The 20,114-nt window shown below is 36.2% G+C and overlaps 1 protein-coding gene across 1 annotated transcript in view; it reads right to left on the minus strand.

Moving 5' to 3' along the window:
* The window catches only part of NEB (nebulin), a gene marked incomplete at its 5' end in the record, with an annotated part of 66,319 nt that overhangs the window by 33,899 nt on the left and 12,306 nt on the right, over positions 1-20,114 (minus strand). Inside the window, 28 exons of the mRNA XM_026088977.1 lie at positions 224-334; positions 818-928; positions 1,047-1,151; positions 1,910-2,014; positions 2,121-2,225; positions 2,910-3,014; positions 4,269-4,376; positions 4,553-4,657; positions 7,425-7,529; positions 8,437-8,541; positions 9,038-9,142; positions 9,866-9,970; positions 10,253-10,357; positions 11,502-11,606; positions 12,033-12,137; positions 12,855-12,959; positions 13,126-13,236; positions 13,475-13,573; positions 13,812-13,916; positions 14,009-14,113; positions 14,771-14,878; positions 15,812-15,919; positions 16,286-16,393; positions 16,687-16,791; positions 17,544-17,648; positions 18,324-18,521; positions 19,065-19,178; positions 19,878-19,985. Of these exons, the coding sequence (XP_025944762.1) occupies positions 224-334; positions 818-928; positions 1,047-1,151; positions 1,910-2,014; positions 2,121-2,225; positions 2,910-3,014; positions 4,269-4,376; positions 4,553-4,657; positions 7,425-7,529; positions 8,437-8,541; positions 9,038-9,142; positions 9,866-9,970; positions 10,253-10,357; positions 11,502-11,606; positions 12,033-12,137; positions 12,855-12,959; positions 13,126-13,236; positions 13,475-13,573; positions 13,812-13,916; positions 14,009-14,113; positions 14,771-14,878; positions 15,812-15,919; positions 16,286-16,393; positions 16,687-16,791; positions 17,544-17,648; positions 18,324-18,521; positions 19,065-19,178; positions 19,878-19,985 (3,069 nt within the window). The remainder of the gene's footprint in view (positions 1-223; positions 335-817; positions 929-1,046; positions 1,152-1,909; positions 2,015-2,120; positions 2,226-2,909; positions 3,015-4,268; positions 4,377-4,552; positions 4,658-7,424; positions 7,530-8,436; positions 8,542-9,037; positions 9,143-9,865; positions 9,971-10,252; positions 10,358-11,501; positions 11,607-12,032; positions 12,138-12,854; positions 12,960-13,125; positions 13,237-13,474; positions 13,574-13,811; positions 13,917-14,008; positions 14,114-14,770; positions 14,879-15,811; positions 15,920-16,285; positions 16,394-16,686; positions 16,792-17,543; positions 17,649-18,323; positions 18,522-19,064; positions 19,179-19,877; positions 19,986-20,114) is intronic.

The raw sequence follows: 20,114 nt of genomic DNA on the forward strand, positions 1-20,114 counted from the left end.
CCTATCATGTTATTAAAGATAAATATGATTTTCAAATAAATCCTTTATTTCTGTGCAGTTTTACATCTGTAAATATTCACATCTTTGTCCTCCAGAATTACACCTGAACATAAAGGCTGGGAGGAAATCCCAAAGTAGGTAAATTTGTGTTTCTTTCAGCTGACTTTGGTTTCAATTTGCTTATACAAACTATTTAGTTAAAGAAAGCACAAGATAAACTTACGGTACTCTGTTTCTTAGCCACTTCCATGGCATGTTTCACTTCAGGAGGCTCCAACATCACAGAATAGTCAGACCTGCCTTTCTCCTTCACAAACTTCTTTTTATAATTTGTCTGTTGAGAGCAAAAAGAGCCATGTGTGATTTTGTAATCTCACAAGGACATAAATGCTACTGATACTTGGAACTAAGCTCAGAGAAACTGTTAAGACAGATAAAATGCAGTCTTCTAAGTTTCAAAATTTATGGCCCCTAGCTTGCTGGTCACAATTTACATTTTAGCTTATTAAAACTTGTTATTTGCAGTTGATGATTTGGGTTTATATTGTGTTCTATGAAAAATGGAATCTGAAGTAAGGCCCACCCCTAAGCACTTAGCCTGCTTGCTTTTCTTCAGAATATTTCAATAGCTTCCCAATAAAACGGGTTTAGCTCTTTGTTAAAGTCTCCTTCTGGCAGGGAATTCATCTTTGCTGACTCCTTGGGCATTTCCATGACCAGACTATATACCATGCACTCTAAAGCAAGCAACAGTCTAAAGAGTCAGAGGTATCAGGTAACAAGGTCACCATAAAGTGTCACCACACTAGTTACTTACCTCACTGACGTTCTTGGTCACCTCTTTCACATGAGCAGTGTCTCGTGTCTCAGGCAGGGTTGTGTAAGACCCATGTGGAAGCTGCTTCTTGCTATGTTCTTTGTATTTGTTCTGAAAGCACAGAAGGAAAATAGATTAAAAAAAAAACAACAAACAAACAAACAAAAATCTACACAGAATATTAAAAGGACGTATTTAAAAAAAAAACAATGAATGTCAGATGTTTTACCTCAGACACAAGAGAGCTGACATTCTTAGCCAGGAGGATCTGGGGTGTATCTGGGACAACAAGGCATGTTCCTCGAGCTTTGTTATGCTTCTCTTTGTATTTTACCTAGCAGGGAGAAAAGATATGTGAAGTTATGCATATCTTGTCTTGTGATAATCTAAAAAGAAATGACTAAGCTGTGACTGCTTGTTAGCGCAAAAGTTTGCAGATGATCCCACAGTCTGATGTCTGCCGAGATTTTTTCCAGACTACGTATTCCTATAGCTATCATGCAGAATTTTATTAATATATTGAATATATTGCTAGGAACTATTAAACATACTTTGTCTTATGTGTAAATAATACATGTAGCTTAATTTTTTAATTTTCTCCAGATAATATTTGCATTTTAATAAGAGGAATCTATAAACATACTAAAAATCTAGGGTGTTCAGGCAATGTTAAATCTGAATATTTATCTAGTTTGCAAATCCACAAACCAGGTCAGTGACATTTATAAGACCAGATTTATTCTGGTTTTGCCAATTTGTTAATGAAATAAACATACCAAATAATGAAGTCAGACTGAGAAAAAATTTTCAACCCTTGATTATTAATGCAATCAGCAGATATTCAACAGTTTGAGAAAACTGCAAATTCTATTTAGGATTCAATTTGTTAGAGAAAGGTTTAATCTGCATAACTTCTTTTTCATAAATCCTTATCATTTCATTTTTTCTGCAAAATGATTCTACTGAATAGCAGTCACAAAAGAGATCCTGCTTTGAATACACTGTATTCATAGGAGCAATATGCCAATAATGTAGGTTATGTAGTATGTAAAGTTCTAGTAGAACAGAAAAAGTGGGTGTTCAGATACTTACATCGCTTGCCAAGATGGCATTATTTAAAGCCAATACTGTGTTTTTATCATCTGTGACAGAGAGTTTGCATCCTCTTAGGAATTCACGGTCCAGCTTGTATTCATACTGCAGGAAGAGAAAACAAGTGACAACAAAAATCACACCAAACCTTCTACAACGTTTTTTTTATTGCGAAAAGGGGAGAGGTTTCAGTTTGTTCTGATTCTCTTACATCACTCTGTTGCAGAGATGACTTGGCTGCTTGCACAAAGTCAGGCCTATCAGCAATCCAGTGCCAATGAGCCTTGGCTGCTTCATATTTTTTCTTATAATCCAGCTGTTTATAGGGAAACAACAAGAAAAAATAAATTAATTTGAGGTTGTGTAATTTAGACACCAAATTTATACAGATGCAAAGTCTCTTTTGGTCAGGACCAAATAAAGAGAGAAGAAGTTAAAAAAAAAAGGCGTCTACACCAGATTAGTGCTTTCCTCTGAATCATGACCAATCCAGCAGGAGTCCATTTGCTCTAGGTTTTCCACTGCTGGATGGAGAAAGGAATATGAGGGATGGAGAGGATGTCATGACTTTGAGGTAGGTGAGTGTTTTCAGTTCCTTGCCTATCACAGCGGATGCAAGACCACAGCTAACAGAAAACAAATGAGAGCTTCCTAAAAAGAACTTGCTTTGTCTATAAGAACATCATCAAGCAGAATTTCAGAGGCAGTTACGTCTCTGTCAGAGAAACAGAGAGGAGCTCGAAGAATAGTAGATGTCTATGTGACATACAGGGAATCTCATGTGACCTCCAGGACAACCTTTATAAATGAGTATTTTAGTGTGAAATAAATTAACATATATGTTATTCAAGCAGTGTAAGAATTAGAAGGAATATCTAAGCTCACTGAATTTCAACAGAAATGGAAAATAATTTCTCTTGGTCTCCTTTGCTAGTCCCAACCACTATCCCAACCACTAGTCCCAACCCAACAATGAAAGTGTTAATAAAACAGAACTCACGTTGCTGTTTAGCTTGTAAGCATGCCTTGGAGTCTTAATATGAACTGAATCGGCTATGACATTGCAGTGAGATTTATTCCTCTCATACAGCTCTTTGTATTTCAGCTAAAGAAAGAAAAACATAAAAAATGTTTACAAAGATAATACATTAAAGTTACCACTGTAAACAAGAAAAGCAGCAAAGTATGAAAAACCTAGTATTAACTAATTTGCTCCTAATTGTCAAGATTGAATCTTAACAGAAGAAAAAGAAATTATGTTGGTACAACTTAGTATCAATCATCTGCCTGAAAGAAAGGTCCTCTTCAGCAGCAGTTCCTTTGGCATAGAAAATATGTAGGTACAACTCACCATGAAGTGTAGACTAAAATTTACCAAAATCTCCGAGTGTACAGTAATTTTATCTATTTTTGGCACCCAATACAAATAATTTAAAGAAACTTATTTTCTGACAGCCACACTTGATGCTTTCTGAAAATCCCTTTACAGAATCTCAAATTCAGCACTCAAATTTGGAACAAGAAAATGTACTTCAATTCACAGGTCACTTTTGAAAATCTCTGTCTCTTAGGATCCACATTAGTATCTGGACAATTTTGTTACTTTTTCCTCCTAGTCTTATTCTTTATACAGAAAATCAGTGCAGCATCTGAAGGACTCAGACTTCAAGGTGCTTACTCTCACAGTGCAACCCTGAGTTATGAAAGTGCTAATATCCTCATTTTATTTACAGAGCTCTTATGAACAACAAAACGAATGTCACACAGAAAGCATAAGGTGGAAGAAGGACTTAAGCCCAGGCCTCCCCAGCCCCACAGCATTGCTCTGTCCAGTTCATCTTCCTTTTTCTCTCTTCCTATCAGCTTTCCATTGTCCCCCATTCAAGAATCTACACATAATTATTTTAGAACAAAACACCTACCTTACATTTTCACAATGCCCACAGAAGAACTGAATAAACAGAGTAAAGGATAAAGTGTCTAAATCATGGCTCCACAAAAGTTATTAGCCGAAATAGGAAGAAAACCCAGAAACAGACTCCCAAAATCCTGGCTTTAATTAGACATCAGTTCCAGCTCATGGATTTTATTACTAGCAGAGGCTGCTCTATCCCAGCAAAAATGTTCCAAGAGCAACAGCAGAACTTTACATAATAAAACTTCCTAAATACTTCCAGATTCTCTTGCATTATTGAAAAGGCATTAAGTACAGAAGGAGTTTTACATGAAAATAAAAACACATTCTAATAAGAAGCTAATTTTTATTACAGCATTGCATATAGGTTAGAAATATCACATATCAAAGTAAAAAGTTAATTATGTGTTTTTCTGATGTTACAGACAAGGATGGTTTACTTACATCACTTATTCTGTCCTTGACCTTGCGCACATGCAATAACATAGGTGTATCATGGATCGTAGTATAGCCTTTAGGCTTTGCTTTGTTATATTCCAACTTGTAAATAATCTGAAGATACAAAATTATTAGATCACATTATTTCTTGATAGTCTTGGTGTAAATTGAAAAAAATCAAGATGGGAAATATTTTGCAATGGACTGTTGAAATGCCATATTGTTAAGCGTCGTGCTTCAAAGGGGAGAATTCCCAGAAGGCGTGCGTGCGAGGAACTGAGCACACTTACATCACTGATCTGCTTGTTCACTTTTGTAGTCCGTAAGTGTTCTGGAGTATCCACAATTGTAGTATATTTGTCTTTCTTCTTTTCATATTCCTTTTTATATTCAACCTGGTAATAAGGAAGTAGAGTATATTAACCACACCAACCAAGACAAAATATCTTCAGGAGATATGTTTATATCAAGACATCAAGTTGCAAAATCCTTCCACCAAAGCCAATGAAAGCTGAACATGCACAACAAGCCAGACTTTACAAACCCCTTATTTGCCTGAGAGGCTGCCTATCTATTTGTGTGACTAGTTTTACTTTTCTTTCACTGAGTGTAAAAACTTCACTTCTATTCTAAATTGCAAGATTGAGCTGAAAAAGCAATCTTGGCAGATCAGAGGCTTTTAAAATCTGTAACTGGACAAGATGTCATTTTAAAATACTCATCATAATGAAGAGAAATTTAAAACATCTTACACAACAGAAGAGAAAAGAAATTCACTGAATATATGATAATGCCAAGCTATTTTAAGGCATTAATAACAGAATTGTACCTTGAACATTTATTTTTAAAGATCATCTTGTCTTACTCAGGAGTCCAATCCTGTTTTCACAGAATTCAGTGAGAACAGAGTGTATACAAAGAATGATAATTTATTGCAGATAGCCTCAGGGCAGGTGTAGGAGGCCACAACACATTTCTAAAAAAGAACTTGCATGCTATATAGTGCATAAGGAAAAAAAAGGCATGCTTTTGAAACACAACTAAGACAGACAAAATATAGAAAATTTATACAAACAACACAAATCAAAACATGAAGTCAACTCAGATGAACATACAAGTCAGGCAGAGTGCTATTTTTTTTTCTTCAAACACACTCAAGCTTACCTGCAATATTTTTAATCAGAAAATAAATAGAAATCCACTGACAAATTGAACAATTAATGTCTACTGATGATCTTCACTGCATTATTGTAGAAGGATTTTATTAACTGTGCCTACAGCAACCAAGAAGAGCATCCCCCTCATTCTCATGTAATTGCTTTCTACTGTTGCATTTCCAGCATATAACTTAGACGTTACCTGCCGGTTTCATCGAGTTCAGTCAGGCATTGATTTGCCATTGAAATAAATCACTCGTGTGTAGGGAGTAAGGTCACTGCTAGCACATCCGACTCCAGAGCATATATAAATATGTACCAGTTACTTAATCAACTGCATTTTCATTCAACTGGTACAACCAATATATATACGTAGGAATCCAGATTAAATAAAGGTAAACATGGAAAATGGTCTCTTGGCAAGAATGCTGGAGGCACAGGCTGCTGAAAGGATCCTTTATGCACTCAGGAATGTTAACAGGGAAGGCTTGTTGGTCTCTGAGAACAAACAGATGAATCAGACTCACTTTCTACCTTCCAACTCCTAAGAGAACTGCCCCAAAAGGGAGATTATTTCTGTTTATAATCTCTTACTATTACGTGGCTGCATGAGGTCTGCTTTGCTTAAAAGCAATAGATAGAGCAAGAAATTAATGAAAACGTGATTTCCTCTTCAGACCTGCAGGCAATACTCTTCTCTTCCTGTACCTCTTCTGACTGCTGTGAGACATGACTGTTCTGTATCTAGACACCATTGGACACCACCACCAGGCAGAGTGTTAGATAACTATTGTAATCTCCTCTCCAAATTACTTCATTATGTTCATACTGAATTTAGGAACTTACAGGGGGTCAATAAGAGAGACGGTGTCAGAACGAGTATTTGGTTGGGAAAATATGAGGAACAGCTAACACACTTTCTTAAAGGTTTGGGAAAATTGCTCTATGTAAGTATGTGAATTATTGTAAAGAAGTATATACATAACTATTATTCGTAATGAAAGGAGAAAATGGAGGGCCAGATCAACCTGAGCTGGGTCAAGTCCGAGTCACAGTAAACACTGTTTCAGATATTCTGTTGTCAAAACTATTTTATCATATCCAGCACTAAGTACATGTACAAAACTTTGGAGTCTGGTATCTGTGGGAATTTAGAAAACTCACAAGCATTACGTATTAAAAATCCAAGCAGCTAAACTGTATATATAAGGCCTCCTAAAGCAGCAGTTCTTCATTTTACCTGGCTCCACAAGTGTGTGTTGTAGAGTGCTCTCAGCATATCTGGCCTCAGAATTTCATTACATCCTTGTTTCAGCAACATCTTGGCAAAGGACTTATATTTTTTCTGTGCATGCAAATGGCAACGAAGCACAAAAGAGACTTGTGAAGACCATAAACAACAGCACGGCTCTAGATCCCAGTCACTTTTAGAGTGGAGAGATTTAGGCAAGATACTGTATGTATTCATTCAGACGTGCATACAACTTACATCTATATAATTAAGAACGGCAAGAGTATATATTAAAAGTCCCATTAAGGAAATAGGGGAATTATTTTGGGGCATATTGGAGTAAATTATAGATTAAGGTAAGGGCATTCAAAAGCCAAATATGCCACTGTTGCTTTATCTAAAAATGAGTACAAAAATAATCTTTGTAAAAGTCACTAAAAGAGAGGGAATAAAAAAATAAATGCATGATACAACATCCATTTTTTAAAACTTCTCCAATGATTTCAACAGGCATTAGATGAGAACCTACTTGAAGGTGATGTCAGTTGATGCACAATATATGAAAGTACATACAGTATAGATTAGCTCACTCAAAAAGTGAGAATGCTTTTTGGGTGGCAAAACAGAGACTGTCTGACCAGCTGAACTAAAACATCACAATATCACAGGCGAGACCTACGATACTGCCGCTATAGACATTTCAGGCAGACAAAGATAGTAGCTGTGAGCGAACCAGGCACTTTCTGGCAGCACTGGCCAGCGTTCCTACAGTACCTGACTGCTCAGTGTGGTCCCCCACTTGGCCAAGAGGTTCCTAGGATCATCCACAATAACGCTGTACCTATCTTTGAGCTTCTCATAGGCAGCTTTATATAATTTCTGCTCAGAATAGCATAATACATTGTAACAACATAAAAGAAGAAAGTGAAGACACAAAGAGATCCTGAGATCATAGTTCTAACCACTGAAATCTCATTAAATGCAATATTTACAGACTGGGATTAAACTCCATATCCAAAAGAGAGAAATGTAGGAAAAAACAGAAAAAAAACCAGAGAAAACATGTCCAGTTAATATATACATTTGTAAATTACTCCTGAAAGGCCTAATTTACAATTTAAGGATGCTTACATCCTACTCCTGCCACTCTTCAATAAGCCAAACTGTTTTTCAAAGGGCTTCGTCCTGCAGATGTACAGCATTACTTCTAGAAACTTTTTTGGTGATTTATACCCAGAGGCATTTGTTACCCTTTTGCTAATACGTTGTGCTTGTTTTTTCTTTAAGTCTACAGGAGAGACCAAGTAAGTTAAGAGTGAGAATTCAAGGCAGAATACCCGAAATGGAACAGAGTTACGATAACTTTAGAGAAAATATTATCCTCCTAACACTGATGACAATTTGTTTGATATTTCAAGAGAGCAGCTGTGATTCTCTCTATACCTTTTGCACATGACAATCAACAGTCAGTTTTTTCTTAACAGTTTTACTAAGCAAGCAGCATCTTTTCAGTTAGCATTTGTTTACTGGTCAGCAAAGAAGTTTCTTAGCAATTTCACTTTTTAATTACTGTAAACCTGCTCTGTGCACTACTCAGGCAGATAACAGGAACATCCTTGTCTTTCCTCATTTTAGTCTGACCTTAAGACATTCTTCTTTTAACTCTCTTTGGGTCTACTTCCATTTATGTACCATTTCATAAGGAAGACCAGCCTTTAACTCAGTGTTAACATATACAAAGCTATTACTTCAGTATGAGAGACTACTGAAATCTTTTAATACTTACCTCATCCATCAACTTAGTGGCATGTTTAAAATGCCTGTTAATAGGAGAGTCAGCTACATACTTAAAATGAGACTTAGTCTTCTCAAATATCTCCTTGTACTTACACTGGAGAGAAAAAAAACAAAAAGAAAGAAAGGTTACCAAAGAAATGTAAGGCAAAGGAAATAGACAACTGTAAAAACTATCTGCAGCAAAAATATGGTAGAATTAATGCATATGTGTTTTTGACATATTTACAAAAAAAATATTTTAGGTCAAAACAGCTGTAGATGTAGTAGTTTGTGGGATGTAACTATCATACTAAGAAAGCAATGGAAGCTTCAAAGCTTCATAATTTTAAAGTTGGACTTAGAATCACTAGAAAAATTACTACAGAACAGATATCTTTCCAAGGAACAGAGGAGATTAGTACATGATCATTTTGTCTCCAATTTCATTTATAGTAAGCCTTCTATTTTCAGATGTTATGTTCCATGTTCTACCATGAGATATTCATATCCATGTCTTGACCAGATTTTGATTGTCTTCAGAGAAAGAAGCAACTACGACATAAGCAAACTTTGAAGAAATACTTAGCAAGAATGCAGACTGGTTTACTTACCCCACTGTAGAGCACCTTATTCTTCTCTGCCAGAGCAAAATCTGGAGTATCCCATGCATAACAGCCAATGCCTCTGAGCCATGATAAGTCTTCCTTGTACTTAACCTTTAGAAAAGTAAAAGGTTTCAGTTTTAAATGGCATCAAATACTGAAATAACACCTCAACATAAGGTGTAGCAAACAGAGCTACATTCATTATTCTTCCATTATAAAATAAATTGCGAATACTTATATTTTTCTGATGGACTGTGCTTTTTTCACATATCTAATCCAGCACTAGCTATTTCAGTTCCTGCACGAATTAAAAAACATTTATTTCTGTACAATTAAGGGGTCGCTTTGTATTTCTCAAAAAAATCAATGGGATTACACTGGTTTAAATACAACCAAGCAAGGTCACTCAGAAGTCACAGAGTAAAACTCTTAATCTACAGCAATCAACACTCCCATGATTTTGCATGCCTTTTTGTGCACAGCCAGGATTCTATATACAAACCAGAAATCTCAGGAAAAAACATCTTTTTTTCAATGCTGTTAAGGATTTTACATATAAACCAAGTTTTTATTACAGTGGTAACAAAAAAATCCAGCCAAATACTACTATTGAAATTAATGGAACAGTCTTAACTGATTTCAGGAGATGGACTGCAATTTTAGCCATTTGATTTGCTCTGTCATTTCACAGATCTGCCAGGCAAAAGTGTACATCACTTTTTCATTTCCATTGATATTGCCTTGATTTTCTTAAGAAATACGGACTTTTCTTTTAATTTTGGAAACCTCCGCTTAGGTTTCAGCATCTCAGATTCAGAAACTATTTGAACTCACATCACTAATAGCATCTGTGACTGCACGATGATGGGAATGTTCTGGCCGGTCTGGGATAGATCTCCAGATTCCCAGCTGACTCATGTAGTTTTCTTTATATTTCACCTACAAAGAAAGATAAAAAATTAAGTAAAACAATTTGAGAACAGAACACATCAGCCATGCAATTTTAAGACAGTCCTTTTTCTGAAAGGTCAGAACTAAAAACATGAGACCAAGATTTACCTGCATTTGTGTCTTCTGAAGAAGGACAGAATTTAATATTAATAGTGCTAATTATATATTTCTGATTGTTTGACATAATCAAATAGAATAATAGTATAAATGGCATATTCTAGAGTATTAAATGACAAACGGAAATTAGGAATAGAAATGTTGTATACATACACTGCTAATATCATCAGTGACCTTTCGGTGATAGACAATATCCAAAGCATCTTTCACTGTGTGGTATTTCCCCTTTGTGTTCTCAAAGGTTTCTTTGTAGCGCAACTGGTAAGAAAAATAATATATAAAAGATTATATTTATCCGTCAGGAATTGTTTTAGTTAAATATCCTACCTCTTAAGAATGATATCAAGGGATAGGTTGCTTTTCAATACGTTAATGAAAGCCCTATGGAATTTCAAGAGGACTCAGTTGCCTAAAATCAATTCCAGTTTGACTGAGACTCACAGTGAAAATTAGAGAGAAAAGAAGTTGGCCCCTCAAAAGCAAAATTTTATCCTATTCACTTTCAGACTGAAGAAAAAACATCCATGTATCACAGGGCTATTTTCCAAAAGAGCAAAAGTGCTGCATTTGGCATAAAAAACCCACTCATCCCTTCCTCCATGTCCTGGTCTAGAAGAAAGCATGAAGTTCATAGGCTTGAGCAAATCTTCTCAGAGGAGAAATTCAGATGTGCAAAAGAACTGGGACACTCCTTTACAGAATTTAAAACCACTCTTAAGACAGCAATTGGACAAATCCATAGGCCAAAACACCAGCCCAGTACATGCCTTTTCAGGCTTTTCCAGGGCCCCTGGGCAATGTACATTTTGAAATACATAGCAAAAGTCTCACTAACAAGTAGACTACTCTTAGCCATTGCCTTAAAGCATAAATCACTATTCCACACTTGAAGGAAAAAATAATTTCATCCTCAAATCCTTACCTGCAGCAACTCAGATAATTTTTTTTCTCTGATCCACTTCTAAGTGAAAAATGAGTGAGTTCCCACTGAGATGCAAGTTTATTCCTCACACTTAATTGAGATGAAGATCTCTGATATATTCTGATGTATTCTACTCTGGCTCCAGTATCAATCATTTCTCTCTAGTCTGCACTATTTGGAGATTTCATGTGTAAGCAATTTGTTCTGAACCTATTTTTCCTCTTTTCTAAGTCCACACTTCCATGCAAAAGAAACTGAAAATAAATTATAAAGAATGAAAGAAAGCATTACAGTGCCCTCAATCTAAAATTTACTAATCTCAGTAATATCAAATTGAAATACACACGCAGATGGAGTGACCAAGTTCAGGACCCACGCTGAGATATTCTGCTGTTTGCATGCATTCTCCCCATTGATCCTTTTCTTCTTTTTGTAGAGGAAACAAAAAAAAGCAAGCGAAAGTGTTCACGGGCTACGTACATCGCTAGCATTCAGGTATGCTCTCTTGGCTCTGATCAAGACTGGCGTGTCAGGGACAGGTGTGTATTTGTCCTTCATCTTCTCATATTGGATTTTATATTTTTTCTAAAGAGATACAGTAAGATGGAAAAGAAAAGTTATACCTTTAGCCTCAAAAGCATTTGTTAATCTGGCATTATGTTAAGGTGCTACACTGAGCGCACAAAGATGTCACTCCTGCAAAGTCCTTCTATCAAAATACTGGGAAACAAGCTCAGCTTTGCAGCTCTTGCTAGTTCTTCTGGATCTCGTAGCCCATATCCCTCAGATTCTGCAGACAAGCTCTTAGAAACAGGTATCTTATAAAATATTGAAATGTATAAAAATGTGTATTGGTTTACCAAGCTAACATAGGAAACATGGAATTTAAGCATAAAAGGCACAAAATCAACAAGTAAACAGATTTGAGCCTTGAACCTATCACTAAAATCAGAAATAAAACTTCTAAACAGTTCAGCATAGTGGTACCAAACAAAAGAGCAAATATCTTACCTCACTAACCATGTCCTTTACATGCCTAGCGTGGGTAAAAGCTGGAGTCTGACCACCAGCATGGTGATGGGGCCTCTCTTTTGTGGCAAGCTCCACATACAAATACTGCAGGAAGAAGAGAAGAATCCAAAAATACACATTTCAAGTAAGTTTTACTTTATTCCCTGAAAAATGATTGTAAGTTCACAATGCATATATAACCACACAATTTACCCCAGGAGAAAGTAATGTGCCCTTTCATCTTCTACACTCTCTCAGTTTATCTTTCTCTATCAGTACTCTTGATATTTTGTAAATGCCAGTAACACACTCACAAATGAAAATGTCATATGCACATGGCATTAGTGACCTCTCTGCTCTGCATCCAGACCTAACTTCAGATAAAATTGTCCAGAGGGTCTGTTTCTCTCTGGCAAGTAACATCATTTTGTTCTGTGAATTTAAAAAAATCTACAGAATTTGTAGATAATAACTCAGTTAAAGAACTCTAATATGAGTAAAGAAGTGATGATGAGTAGATGAATAAAAGTAGATGAATAAAAGTGTTTATTTCTCTGAGAAATTCAAAGTTTCAGAGAATTTGAACAAAACTGCGACAGGGCTCAGTGTTCTATTTCAGATGGATAAAGCTGGACATGTCCATTACAGAGACGTGGTCAACATAAAATTTTATAGCCCCTTGAAAATGAGGAATGGCCATTTTTAAAAGTACTCTCTAGGAAATCTATATTGTTTTGAAACGGCCTGGAAAGTTTTTGCTGTACTTTAACAGAACATTAAGAGGGATCCCCCAGATGTTTACTCTCAGTGAAAATTTGTCACCTGGCTCTGTATTTTTTGTCCTCGCTTGGCTCTTAAGAAATCAGGTGTTTCAAGGATGGAAGTATACTTTGTCTTCAGCTCTTTGCCTGCAGCTCTGTAAACCAGCTAGAAAAAGACAAGTTCGTGAGTTATTTCTTCTGTTACAAATGTCCCTTTAGCAGCCAGACAATCACAGCTTTGCATCCCATACATTTCAGGAAAGCCAGTGAGAGGATCTGAGCTTTTTTTAGTTATAACTAACAAAGATGGACAAAAATAATACAGAACTTACTTCACTCAAATGTGTTTTTAATTCTTGAACTGTCCTGTATTCAGGAGTATCCAATACCACACTGTATTTATCCCGCATCTTCTTTGCACTATCAGTGTATATATAATTAGACTGAAAAAGAAAAGCAGTATCACTTAGAAAACTGTTATTATTCTTGGTAGTAAAGAATTTTACAGTGCAACCTAATAGAAGAGAATCATACTCTGTTCCTAGTACTTAGAAACAACTACCTAGTTGCACGGCAAGAAATGTTGTCACATTTTTATGTACTTAATTTCTCGTAAGTACTTAGCATGCACATCAGTAAATCAATCGTTGTTATACAGGCTTTTCAGAAGAAAAATCTTACCCAAAGTTTACGCAGCTGGCGAGCACGGACCATATCAGGAGTATCATACAGGAAGCAACCCAAGCCCTTCAACCACTTCAGATCCTCTTTGTATTTATTCTATAAGGCAAGTAAAAGAAGAGAAATCAAAAGTTAACTGTTGGGATCAATAATCCCAACTGTTGGGGACTGACCAATAATCAGTCCCCAAACACAGTTACAAAGTCTTTATCTATTAAAGAATAAAATGCAAATGATGAGTCAAATTCTACTCCAACCGGCACGTGAACATGAATCAGTAGAAAAGAATTAGGCCTGCTGTATTCAGGTACCACGTATCTTAACAGAAGCTGCTTACATCACTTGTGATGTCCCCAGCATAGCGGCAGTGTAACACCTGAGGTGTGTATGGCAGGGAAATCAAGTGTCCCTGCATCCTAAAGAAATCTGACTTGTAGATGAGCTGAAAGACAAAGAAAAAATAATATTTCACATGTTTGATCATGTTGAATATTCTAAATCTCTTCAATTTTTAAATGTTAGAAAGACACATACATCACTGACAGCTTCCTGTGTCGCTCTGACTTGACGGATTTCTGGTGTGTCGGGAGTGGTATGAATCTTGTCCTTGTACTTGTGGTACGTTGCCCGATACAACCTCTGTACCAAAGGAGACAGCATTCTACATGTTAAAAGTAAAAACTTAAAACGGCGAGTGGGTTGGCAGAGTGTAAGTACTCTTCTCTTTAGTACTTAGCGCTTAGCTCTGCATGGAAGAACTAAGGGAGAAAAGGGAGCAAACCTACTGGCTTCTAATTAGACAAAGATTTTCCACAATCATTTTTGATAGTAGCATCTCAAACATATAGGGAATCTGAGACTCTAATCCTACAAACGTTTAAATATGCATGTTTAATTTTCACCCTGCTGAAGTCAATGACCAAGCAAATGAGTACATATTTATAGTTTGTAACCTAAAGTATACAGACCCACTGGCATAAAGACACAATAATTTCTATGCAACTTTAATCAAATAGCAGCAGAATGGTTAATTATGTCACTATTACTTTTATATTGCAGTAACAGTTTTATAGGACTATAGAAAGTCTGGGCTTTTAAGAACCTCAAAAAGCCATACAGATCAACTCCAAGCTTGGATCAATGATCCCTTGCCATTTTTGATAGAAGTTTGTCTAACCTGTTCTTAAAGGCCTCAAACCATAGGGATCCCACAACCTCCCCTGTCAATGTATTCTCATCCTGACTATTTTAGGCATTAGAAATATTACTGAAAACAAATACATATGTTTACTGTACCTCATTAATGACTTGATTCACTTTCTTTATATTTTCAAACCCAACATCTTTAGGTCCCAGAGTATAGCCTTTAGCTTTCATGTGTTCATAGGCTTCTTTATATTTCAGCTATAAAGTGGAAAAAGGAATTTTTAGATAGAAGAAAAACATACAAAAATTAAATTTGCTTGTGATTCTACTTACACTGTAGTTCTGAAAGCAATTTATGCAGTACAAAGAATCAAATTTTTAGAGACACCCAAGTGAGCTTTAGCTGTATCAGAGTCTTTAAAATACCTGGGCATCATCATTATTTTTACGTTTATAATGTGGCCCAAGATCAATATTTTAAATTTCTCCTGTATCTAATAAGATATTAGTAGCTGAGGAAAATTACATCTTGATATTAATTTATTCAGATAATTGTGGAGTTCAGTAACATTTAAATTCTGTTAAGACAAACATAATCAAAGTCAGGGCCTGGAGTGCACTAACAGACCTTAATTGCCCTGCCCAGCCTCACCTGGGACCTCAGTCCCTGCCTGAGCTACGCTGCCGGTGTATCTATCTGCAGCCCTGTCTCTGGCCTCATTTCCTGGCTGGATGCTGGGCCTATATTTTAGGTAGCTTGTCTCTAATCCTGGTTCTAGCCCTGCCTTCTGGATATACCTTGGACCTATGTGGCATCCTTATCTCCCGTCTTACCTCTGGCCCTGTCTCCTGCAGCTCCTGACTGGACCCCCTGGATGGCTCCTGGACCTGGTTCCTCACCTGCCTTGTCTAGGACTGTTGATGCGACCTGTTATCAGCGCCCTGCTCTGCCCACCCTGCTCAGATACTGTAGGACTGTGCCCTGGTTGGTGAGGACACTGCCTGTGCCATGGGCACCCTCAGCTCCCAGATCATCCACCAACGTGGAACTGCCCTACTCGTATTGCTCTCTCCGACAGTCAATCTTGTATCTGAGAAATAACTGTCTTGAACAGTTGTGTACTCATACAAGATTTCTGAGGAGCACCAAATATTCCCTTGCAAATCATGTTGTAGAAGGACAATACTTACATCACTGCCAATGTATTTGACATGTTTAGCATGCTGAAAGCTTGGGGTATCTGTAGGAAGTCTGTATCCAGTAGGTAGGGCATTCAAACCAGCCCAGCGATACAAATTCTGCAAGGAGAGAGGGAATTTGTGACAATCGTGAAATATTTGAGACTACTCAATGGCTGTGTAGGAAATACCTTATTTACAATAGGCAAAAGATTTCCCACATGTCTATATTATTAAGTACGCTTGTAGATTAAATGAGGACATCTTCCCACTTTCATTTTAAAGCAGTGAAATCTAGCTTCTTTATCTGAAAAGCTAGAGGAAGACATTAACTTTTAAATAATTCGCTTCTTGAATACGAGAGAAGTCTGTAGACTTGCAAAAAGAGAAAGATCCAGAGGAAATAGGAACATGCATCAATCACACAGGAGAAAAACATGTCCATTGCTTTTGGTGTCCTGTTAGAAATAGAATTTTTGTACTTACCTCACTCTGTATTTTGTGTGCATGATTTGCCCGCTCCAAATCTACTGTTTTTTCAGTAGGAATAATTTTGCCTTTGATATTGTGCATATATTCACTGCGATAGATAGCCTGAGAAAAGGAAAAAATAATTAGGGGAGAGTCATAATAGCCATGTTTTCTCATAGTATATATTATTTGCTCACCTATGGGACTCTCTTTCAAAAAAAACAGATGACAATTTTTCCTATTTAGGCAATTTAATGATTGTATTGATTGTGTTCTAATATCTTATTAATGGCATAGGCAATGAGTTGTAGGTATCAGCAAAGAAATAATTAACAAATATTAAACGTTACTTTTCTGGAACTTCTAAGGTAACAGCATATGTAATATTGTAGATGAAATGTGATACAAACACTTACTTCACTCAGGTTCATGCCACTGAGGACATTCTGGACATAGACAGGAGTGTCCATGACCACAGTGTAGTCATTCTTCATTTTCTCTGCCTTAGATTTGTACTTAATCTGTGGAGAGAAATTCAAGAGCTCTTATTAGTAAGGCTAGCCATTGTTAACTTATTATATTATTAAATTTACCATTTATTATATTATTTACTTATTATATTAGTGAACCAGTATTAAGCAGAAAGTGTATTGAAATTATGACTTAATGAATGAACATGGCACCTGACTAAGTAAGAACAGTTAGAGCATTGCCATCAAGGAATATTAGGAAACATCAGTACTCTTTCACAGAATATGCATGTGCACCATATGATGAACAGCCAACATAATTCTGATATAGAACTTATGAGGGGACATATATTCTGGAAAACCAGACTTACCATTCCCCCATTTTAATGGCTTAATCCTCAACAAAGGACAGGCCATAAGATTTTGAGAGGGGAAAAACATCATAAAATCAACATCAAAAGACTTCCTGCCTGTATGAATTCTTAATCATTTCTGCTGTGCTCTAATGGCTCTGAAAGAAGAATTACCGTTTTCAAGCCCTCTTCTGAGCAGACATGTATTTAAACATATGTTTAATGCTTTCCTGAATGGGACCTAACCAGACAATATCTACTTCTTCCAGATCAATGAAGTTTAAATAACACAATCCAAGTACTTCAGTAGAGAAAGATATATAACATTTTTGCAGGTTATATCTGGAGTAGAAAAAATATGCACTATTTTCACATTATCCATCATTTTAATACAGTGGTGTGGAAAAAAATAACTAAGAAGCAGGACTAGCATAAGCAGCTCAGACTCACATCACTGCGAAGGTCATATGCGTGTTTGGCGTGGAGAATTTCGGGGGTGTCCCAGACGAAGCAGCCAATGCCTTTCAGCCAGTTGAGATCATCCTTATATACCACCTAAGGTGTAAGAACAAAGAAGCAATCTGTAAGAGTTCCACTATGATCTAATGCCTTATTGCTAAGGTCAGTCTGAAACACAACTGTCTAATGACAGCAAGCAAGGCTTCTAGTATTTTGACCTTCCTTTGGTTTGAGAAAATCAAAGCAATTCCTTTGGAGTGACTTACATAATTTTTCTTTGATGCTTCAGTTTGACCAATGAGTAAAAAACCTCAATGATTTTTAAAAATTTATTTGCATATCCTACAGGCAATGATTTACTGATAGCTCAGTGACCTACTCTTGGGCCAAGCTATGCAGGGTAAGTGTGTGGAAGCTTTGAATCAGCAGGATTTTCTCTCTAACTTCCAGAGTTTCCACATCTTACGCAACCAAATGATAAAGGACAATTTACACATAGAGATGGCAGCACTGGCAGACCTGTAATGTTACAACCCAATGCCTATACTGATAACATTGAAATTATGCAAGCTTAGCCACATCTCAGCAGAATACTTATTGCCAAGTATTACAACTCATGATAAAGATGCTGTTTAGTGGTGCATAATCTAATACCTACATGTACCAACCTCAGAACACTCTAAGTTTTTGCAAAATCATTTCCTCTAACAGGGCATAAATGTAAAAATCTTTTTAAAAAGTGAGCCATGAATACACGATTTGTGTACTTACATCACTAAGTTGATCAGTGACTTTTCGAACATGGGCATTGATTTGAAGATCCGGTAGACACATCCACTCGTGGAGATGTGTGCGGTAATCAATTTCACTGATTTTCTTCTGTGCATCCTTAGCAGAAATTATGTCTACCATGTCTGGAATAATGTGGATTTTGGCTTTATTCTTTTCATAGACTTCTTTGTACAGGCGCTGCAGAGTAAAAACAATACATTAATGATGCTGGAAAATATTCAAAGCATTCACTGCTGATAAATATATGCTGACAAATTTTGCTGAAGCAAAATTACTGACATTTTCATGGAATGGTTGTTGAATAGCAATCACTATGGCTATGACTAAAATTTACAACTTGCCTGCTCTAAAAATCTAAAAATAATTTGCAGATAGGGAACCTCCCAGCCTATCATACTAATTAATGACTGCTAAAATATGATTTGTCAATTTTTCATGGTACTCATGTTTTAAAAGGAGATAGACTAGGTAGTACCCTGTTTTACACATAAACATACTATACTAAAGATTTAGTCGTGCAGGCAATTTAACAGTTGAGTCAGAAACTTGAAAAGACACATTTTTAAGTGTAATACAGAATTTAACAAATACTGAACACTGCCAAATGCATATTAAAATAAGATATCTGGATGGATGAATGAATGAATGTGGGTTCTCTGAGTATCCTCTTCTAAGATAAGTACGGTTTTATGAGGAAAACATATATTAGAAAATACTTACATCAATATTAAGCTTTCCAACTCTCAGGCACCTTGCTGTGTTGGGATCATCTTCAACACCTCTGGGTAGTGTGTACAGTGCTTTAAATTTGTCATATTCTTCCCGGTATTTTACCTAAGCAGATGCAAAGAAAGGCAACAAAATAACTTACTCCCAATGAGACAATTGTAATTTTGGAACCAAATTCATCCGTGAGCAGAAAATTCAGCTAAGCTCAACAGGCAGAGAAGGCTGTTCAGAGCAAGATTTTAGTTTTCTATTTTACTTTAAGCTGCAAAGAAAGCACACCATAACTATGATGTTATAGAAAATAACAATAGATGCTGGGAGACTTTTAAATAAAAAGCTGGAGTGAACAATTTATTTATTGTTCCAGCTCCTTCATTTAAAGATATCCATGAAGACAGTGATCTCTTATAAGCCTCAGTTCATTGAAGCATATGTTTTCATTAATCTGTACTCAGTAAAGCATCACTTAAGGAAATATGTAAAATTTAGTGGGTTTTGAGACCTGGACATTTGGGCAACTTAGACTGTAAAAAAACCTAACCAGTAATTTTCAAGAAACAGTTTCTGTTACTATAAAATGTGGATTTTTCTTCCATGTAAAGAGGAAGCAAAGGACTATCCAACTGTTATCCAAATGATTATCACAGTAAAGTCTTTATCCACAGATGTATATTATATTTAAAATTAAATACAGAAGATAATTTTAAGATTTTTTTTGATACCTATGGTATATGCAAGGCATGAAGGATTTCATTGCCAGAAATGATGATCTGATTGAAAAAATAAAGTATTTTGTTCACTTACTGTACTAGCATTATGCTTCAGTTCTTTTGCACGTGCTAAGGAGACTGCATCAGAGGGCAATACATAGCCAGTAGCTTTCACTTTATCCCAGGCTTCCTTGTAGAGATTCTATGGGGAATAAAAAGTCACTGTGAGTTTGAAAAATTCTTCTCTATACAATAGAAATCAAAAGTCCTCCTGTTTTTATTTAGACACCTTAACTATTACGTGACATCAAGAGACCAGCTTACTTGTTTA

This window comes from Apteryx rowi, unplaced genomic scaffold (assembly GCF_003343035.1).
Source record: "Apteryx rowi isolate R43461 unplaced genomic scaffold, aptRow1 scaffold_8, whole genome shotgun sequence".
In the NCBI taxonomy this organism is placed as follows: domain Eukaryota; kingdom Metazoa; phylum Chordata; class Aves; order Apterygiformes; family Apterygidae; genus Apteryx; species Apteryx rowi.